General features: G+C 39.4%; 1 protein-coding gene across 1 annotated transcript in view; it reads left to right on the top strand.

Moving 5' to 3' along the window:
• Positions 1 to 3837, top strand: part of CLCC1 (chloride channel CLIC like 1) — a 21864-nt gene extending 18027 nt beyond the window's left edge. Inside the window, exons 7-10 of the mRNA XM_019530564.1 lie at positions 960 to 1100; positions 1175 to 1321; positions 1910 to 2236; positions 3448 to 3837. Coding sequence (XP_019386109.1) covers positions 960 to 1100; positions 1175 to 1321; positions 1910 to 2236; positions 3448 to 3636 — 804 coding nt within the window. The 3' untranslated portion in view covers positions 3637 to 3837. The remainder of the gene's footprint in view (positions 1 to 959; positions 1101 to 1174; positions 1322 to 1909; positions 2237 to 3447) is intronic.
• Positions 3838 to 7826: the final 3989 nt, after the last annotated feature.

Genomic DNA, 7826 nt, shown 5'->3' with positions numbered 1-7826 from the left:
TAGGTTAAAAATAGCCGTTATGGGGTTTTTTAAACTATTTGTGATGGATAGCATACAGCACTTGTTGCTGCTTACGTAAATGTTAGCAATCACTTTGTTTTTTTGGCTGTCTGTACACATGCTTGGGGGTAGTTATGGGGGTAACTTTAATTAGAGCAGTTCTTAGAGCCGCTCTAATTAAAATGTCCACAGCATCATGTGTAATCAGTGTCCTGGACTTCACAATGGTGGTGAGGGCGCTTTAACTAAAGCTCATTTAAGCTTTTGAGAAAACTGTGTGGCAAATCATTTAAAGTTTTAAACGTAATCCTCAGACATAATATACTGCTGTTCAATATTCAGAATAAACTAACCTGCCCAGGGGGTGAGGGTGGCTGTTCTAGTGATTACTCTTCATAAGTGCCTGGTAGAGACTACTGCTTAACCAAATAATAAAATTGAGAAAGACTGCTCCATTTCCTGCAGTAGTTTTGGATTCAACATCAAGATGTTAAAAGATGAATAAGCTGTATAAAAGTACAGACACTATTTTAAAGTGCTGTTAAGCCCTGTTTCATGGCCAATAGATAAGTAATAACACTGAAAATGTCCTCAATTCAAATGTGAGAAGCAAGTGTGGACACACTACAGCTGCAGCAGTCCAAGCCTAAATTCCAGTGGCTACTTGCAAAATGTGCCAGACATTAAAGTACTTCCTTAAATAAGGCAAATGTGCAGACCTAATGTCCTCTTTCCTGGCTACTTAGTGCTACATTTTAAACCCTTAAAGAGAGCTTTGCCAAAGAACAGTAAGATTTAACATTAAGAAAATTCCATTTTTCTTCCATGCTTAGACATCTTAAACTTCCAAACTGATTTATGAAATCATTTTAATTCTTCTGAAGTGAAACAAAGCATTGAATATTTTGGTTAACGCTTAGCTTTATCATGTCTTAAAACTTATCTTGGTATAGAAATGAAAAAGGGTAAATGTACATAATTTTTATTCTTCTTTAACTGTAGAATGGTTTAGAAGTTCATGGACATTCCAGGATGATCCCTGTCAGAAGTATTATGAACTTATATTAGTGAATCCTATTTGGCTGGTTCCTCCAACAAAGGTATATACTGGACCATACATGCTTCCACTGTTTAGTTAAAAATGAAAATAATTTCCCTGTCTGGTTGTTTTTAGGCATTGGCTGTTACATTCACCAATTTTGTAACAGAGCCATTGAAGCACATAGGACAAGGAATTGGCGAATTCATTAAAGGGCTTATGAAGGAGATACCAATATTGCTACAGGTTCCAGTGTTAATCATCGCGGCTCTGGCTGTTGTGGTTAGTATGTTCTTGCTGTCATTAGGAGACCTAAAGAAATGCATAAATCTCCACCACATAACTAGGTCCAGTATTTTAACAACATTTGTGTCTATAGAGTTGAACAACAACAGATTGGTAAAATTGAAACAAATATTTTAAAGTTGTTAGGATATATTATATCCTCAGAGATTTTTAAGGCAGCATAAGAAAAGCTTGCACCAGGAAGTCTGACCAGCTCATGCCAATTTAATTGTGCTAGTGTGTGTATATCTGTTGACCTAAATGATGCAGGGAAAGCCTGAAGCGGGGGGTGAGTGGCTTCATCTTTTAAAATTTAAATTAGATAATATTTGTTCAGATCTTTAAGGCTTTGAAGTTGAGGTCCCTGAGCTACCTTTTTTTAAGTACTGAAAAATTATGGTTACAATCCAGCTTGGCACATAGGATCTTTTGTGCAAATGGTAAAACTGTATTGACATCTTTCCTTATAAGTGCTGAGATGTGAAAACACATCTGTAGAAAGAGCAAGTAAAATTAGGTGCAGAAGCAAATACTGTTTTTTTTTTTTTGTTTGTTTGTTTGTTTTTTTTGTTTTTTTCCCTTTAGGTTTTCTGCTATGGTGCAGGAAGATCTATTAATATATTCAGGCCTTTAACAAGTCCTGAGAGGGAACCGCAGTCTTCACTTCCTCCAAGTGACAGACAGAAGAGGGAACCAAAAGAGAATGTGCAACATATCTGTGCAGGTGATTCAAGTATCCGTCATAGGATGAATGCTGGACACATCGATGTAAGAACTTATGAGAGAGGAGATGGTCTGAGAGACAGAGAAGGTCACATGAGACTGCCAAATGGCAGAAAAACCTCTGAAGTTCTTCAAGCAGGTGATATGCTGGACACACAAATAGAAGAGCACACCAAGATGGCAACCAATGTATGTTAAGTTGTGGATTCCAGTTGCTGTTCAAGTTAACCCAGCATTAATTGTAAAAACCTAAAGGAACAGGTTATTTTGAAAATGTGTATTTCTAAAAGTAGGTACTTCTAAATCACTAAGCTCCTGTAGTGTGCAAGCCTAGTCCAGGTTTTCAAAAACAAGTGGAGTGGCTGTATGTAGATTGTTTTGATCAGCATGCAGCATTCTGAAAGAGAATAAATACTGTACATTGTTAATCTTGTTCAGGGGTGTCCAGCTCATTGGCCCTGTGGGGCAGAGGGTGTGTGTGTGTAGAGGGGTGGGGAGAGGGAAGTGGGCTGGTCCATGGGCCAGATCAAGTCTATGGATCTCCCCTCTTCCCCCACATGCCAAATCCACTGCATATGGTGCCCATTCCAGCTACTCTAGGGTCCATGCTACATGCAGCACAGATCCTAAACTGGCCAGGGCATGCGGCATGGATCCTGTGGTACCCAGAATGGATTTCATGTGCATTATAGTCCAGCTGGAGCAGGCACCATGCTATGCTTGGTGCCCATTTCAGGATCTGTGTCACTTGCAGCTGCTCCTTCCTCCCTGTCATCCTTGCTGGTCCATGATGGCACCATGTGTGACGTGTCCTGGGCCCTGCCAAGTAGAGCTGGTTTGGCACATGCCATATGCAGCATGTGGTTAAACTGAGACCCAAGGGAAGCACTGCAGGCCAGATAACAGGGTTCCATGGGCTTGATTTTTGACACCCCGATCTAGTCTAATGATTGCATACAAAGTAGCTTGATTAAAGATTTTAAGTAATTTTTGTGTACTTTCAGAGCTCAGGAACACATCAGCCGGTGAATGTGAATTACCCTCAACAGGAATTGAAGAAAAAGAACTGTGTGGACATTTCTGTAAGTTGTCTGTCACTCTCATTTCAATAAGCTGAAATGTAGTCAGGGATAGGCAGTAATGTGCATTGTACATCAAGGTAATGTAGAACACAAATATTACAGAATTGGGTATTCCAGGCACACTTTACAAAAACAATTCAAATCTAGAAAAACTTTGCAAGTTTGGGGAGTCCAGTTGCTTAAGTTCGTGGTCACTTAGCACTGTAAAAAATATTGTCACAGTTCAGGCTCCCTACCCTCCCTCGTTACATCATTGTGCGCATCTGTGTGCGTGCATGCACCCCACAAATTGAATAAAGGAAATTATCCATTTTACAGAATGGATCGCATGCTTCTTCTGAAGAACAGGCTGTTTGTAGTGTGAAAGGGAGCAAAGATGAAAGCCATGAAGGAGAAATTGCACCCCAACAGAAGAAATTGTGCACACCTGGAGATTTACAAGAATCTGAAGCAAAGTGTGGAACTGAAACGCATTGTAGCCCTGAAGAGAGCAATGTCAATGTGTAAGACTGTTGATGCAACAGGAGAATTTAAAAAAGGAAAGAGCAGTTTGTGTGAATGAAAGGCACAGATAAGACTGAGTTAATCTTTCAGATGTGCTGCAAGTTTTGTTTAAAACCTGGTTTTCAAAAGGCTTTGCTTTTGTCAGACTTTGTTTTTAATATTTATTCATTTATAGGAACTGAGTAAAATATGATTGTTAGCCTCGTCTTGAGCCAAATCTACTTTTGAGCATAAGTAAGTATGCACAAATGGCATGTAGTCCCAGTATTTGACTACATACCTGAGTTGTGTGTGGCGTATTCGTGATATTTTTAATATTGGAGCTTGATAGTATGGGATGGGATTTATGGTCTTTTGGTTTCCATGAAGGCTAAGTACAGACAGTCAGAAAGCTAGAAGCTGAATTAAGACTAACCTGCAAAGACTGAATCAAGCTACATAGATTGAACCAATAAGCAAGTGAACATAGGATTCTGGTACTTCTAAATCACTAAATAATTTACTAAATGATTCACCTAGAGATTTAGAAGTACCATGTTGATTCTGGAAATGCAACCACATGCTTGCAGTGGACCAGGCCATAAGCTGAGGGGAGCTAGAACATGCCTTCCTGCTGAGCAGACAGCTTGGGCTAAGGCTAGCCCACCTACACTGTTTAGCCCAAAGCATTCTGGGAGGCTGTGAGTTAACTTGAATCTGGAGGAGTTGTGGGACAGAAGTTCAGTAAAGCCATTTAAAGTTAAGTCTGATACTATATCCATCCAGATTTATCTTAAACCAGTTTTGGCAATTTTTGAAAGTGGTTTATGGTCACATCTTCTGTGGTGTTACAGATTTGAACTGGTTTCTGGTCACTTATACTGATTTAGGTATAATTTCTGTCCCTAGCCCTATTATGTAAGACCGTTCTCATTTACCCTTTCTGGCAGAATGTTTTACCTAGAATTTTTAAATGTAACTTCATTCTCTACATGCAAAGCAAGCATTGTAATGCTGTATTGCGTGATCTAGCACACAAGGGCCTACTGTAGCAGATATTGACTCCCTGTGCTGGCACCACAAGCCTTGTCCAAACTACGCTATATTATTAATTACAGGATAGCATAGCACATTTTCCCTTTTGAGCTGCAATTAAGTTAAAGTGGCCAGAGGTTAATTTAGTTTGGGGTTTATGTTCACTTTAAAACAGTGTTAAAATATTTGTGCCGAATACTCAGTTTATTCTTCATTCTACAAGCCTTTTTCTGTATCAAAGGCTTGTTGCTCTTTGATTTAGTTTGCTCCTAGGCTGGATGGTATTTATCCCAGAAATCTGGAACAATGTTAAACTGAACTCATTTAGCTGACAAAACTTTGTCATTTCTGATTTTAAAATCCATGATTATAGTGGAGGATAGAAGTAGTCAATGTCTTAAGTGACAGTTCTGACACCTAGACCAGTGAGATGTTGTTGTCTTTTAACAGTGCTAAAATAAGTAGAATTTAAGCAGTAAAGATAGCTTGTCCCTGTTATAATCCTGGCTATCATGATCTTTCAAAGGACAGAAGGCAGGGTAAATCTGCATTTTTTTTTTTTTTTTTTTTTAATGGACTAACTGAATCAGAGATGTGTCTATATCTCTGGAACGTTTGTGAGCCCAAGCTCACTTCATCAGATGCTGTGTAAGGACTTGCACAAAGGAGTGTATAAAATGGAGTGATTTGAATACAAAAGGTGTAGGGAGGGGAGAAGCAAACAGTAATAAATCTGTTAGGGACAAAGGGGCACAAAAACTAATTCGGGTAAAGATCCAGACTCCCTGTTTAGACCGTACTTAACACAGACCAGTCTGTGGATGATTTCATATTCCAGTTGGGGGTGGTTGTTTTTTTTTAAGTTTTGTGGTCTAAGAACAGCTACCCTCAGGTCGGTGATTGAGTGTCCAGGTAGGTTTAAATTATCACTCTTTCTTTCTCGCTCTCTCAAAGGGCAGTCACTTTTACAGATATAGCAAATCATTTCTAAAGGTAAGAAAACTTGCACTTAATGAAAGGATGTAGATACAGGAGAAAATGACTATGGAGTAGTAATTGATCCTAGAACTTTCTAGTAAAGAAGTGGAGACTATACTGCTTTTAAGCTGACTTCCTGCAGTTTGTGCTATTATACTATGTGACCACTAGGCAACAGGGAGCTAGTTTTATTGTGCAAGCAAGATTTCTACCACCACCTGTCTTGGTGACATAGAATAGGGCAGTGTCTTTCAGCCTTTTCAGACACGATACCCAACTTCCACTTTTTTTAATCTAATGTGGTGGCACCCCCTGGGTTGAAAAACCAGTTGGTGCTGCCTCAGTTTACACTAGTGCTTCTCAGCCAGATTCTGCTGCTTCTGGCTGAAACCGCTGCACATCTAGCCCAGGAAGGGCTGTCGCATGCACATGCTCCCCCCTGTATTAGGGTTCTCTAATCAGCCTAAAAGAGGCAGGTGCTGCCTCATGCTACAGGGCTTGATGTCTTCTGTGCTCATCCTAAACAGAAGCAGATGGGACAGTTCCACTTGTGCCTGTTTCCTGGAAGAGCCAGACTATGAAGTGGCATACAGCACATTAAGCTGATTTAGTAGGGACATACTGAAATTTTGATGTTGCCTAGAATCACTGGAAAATATTTGATAAAAATCAAATGCTGGTTCCCTGGTAGAAGCTAGTAGCTGCTGCAGCCTGGCTTCACAGCCTACTTGGGGGGGTGGGGGGAGCACCTCCAAAATGGAGCAACCATGATGGCTACTTTTTCATGAAGTCCTGCCTCTGCCAATCAGTGATAAGGGGCAGGGCCACACAAAAGGCAGCCTTCTCTGCATATCAGGGGGTGGGGTGGGGCATGGAGCTCACTACAAAAAGATTGAAAATGGTGCCCGGTGCCACAAGTGGCCTGCAAGGTTTCATTTACACTTGATGCCCTTTAAGTAGATCCCTACTGCAGAGGGACTGCACACAGCAGTCATACCTGGCCCCTCCTGCTGCAACACTCCTGAGGGAGCTGTGTGGCACCTGGTTGAGAAGCACTAAAGTAGGGAAGTGGGTACACCTGATTTTGTGCAATGCTTTGTGTAGGAAAGTTACTATACATTTTTTCAAGAAGTAACTCTGGAATTGCTATTTACTGCAGGGTAGGGCTGTATGCAGTGTGCTTGCATCTTAAGCAAATGTGTAGCAAAATAGTAGATAAAATGTGATTTGCAAGTATTAATCAACATGGAATGAACTTGTATTATATATAGCCCAGGTCAAAAACACTTAATATAAATTAATTTTATAATGGTATTACATTGTTTACTCTTTTTATACTGGTGTGATGATTCCAGTGTGAAAACTCATTGCAGAAAACTAGTTTGTGAAGATTTTTGTGATTGTTCTATAAATATTTTCTTTTAAAAAACATCACATTGAAAAACTAAATAAGAACCAGAACTGGGTATGTTTTTTTACTTTTGAAAATATTAACTTCAGTTTCCTATCAGTTTTTTTTATGAAGTCTCTTAGTTGGGCAAAAATATCTAATTTCAGAATCTGCTTTGTAAGTAACACTTAGTATCTAATATCACAGTAAGCAAGGGTAAGTACCCAAACACTTGTCTAACTGTTTCTGGTAGTTTCTCTTTGCTCCATAAGTTTAATAAATGCTTCCTGTTTTATATCAAGGCAAACAGACACATTTTAGCTTAGCATGGTACTGCAAATAGCAGGCAGCTACTATGGACTCTGCAAAGAACTGGTTCAGCTGTGTCTGGACCTTTTATTCTGCAATGTTGCTGTTCTCCATCCTGAGAATAACATTAAGACTGTATATACATCCTGGAGCTGGTTAAATGACTTTTTAATGTTTTCATTGCAAGAGCAAAGCTGGCTGATGATAGGATTTGTCATGAAATACTGATCAACTCTCTAGGTCTCCGGTTAATATCTTCCTGGTGAGTGGAATGCTACTGCTGGCAAGAGTGCAAGCAAAAAAATTTTGATACTTAACTGTTCTCCAAGCTCAAGTTACTTTAAACTATATATGAATTGTTTGTCAAGTCATCTTTCCAAAGAACTTGGTGAATATAAATAAGCTTTTAAAAAGTACGGCAAGTGTGTAATACATGGGTTTATCATAATGTTAGAAAAAGCCGATTATAGTACATAGCTAGGCACTTCCTTTTTTTTTTTTT

The sequence above is a fragment of the Crocodylus porosus genome, unplaced genomic scaffold (assembly GCF_001723895.1).
Source record: "Crocodylus porosus isolate Cpor-Errol unplaced genomic scaffold, CroPor_comp1, whole genome shotgun sequence".
NCBI classification, from domain to species: Eukaryota; Metazoa; Chordata; order Crocodylia; family Crocodylidae; genus Crocodylus; species Crocodylus porosus.
The sequence above is the reverse complement of the archived record's forward strand: the minus strand, read 5'-3'. Positions and strand labels throughout refer to the sequence as shown.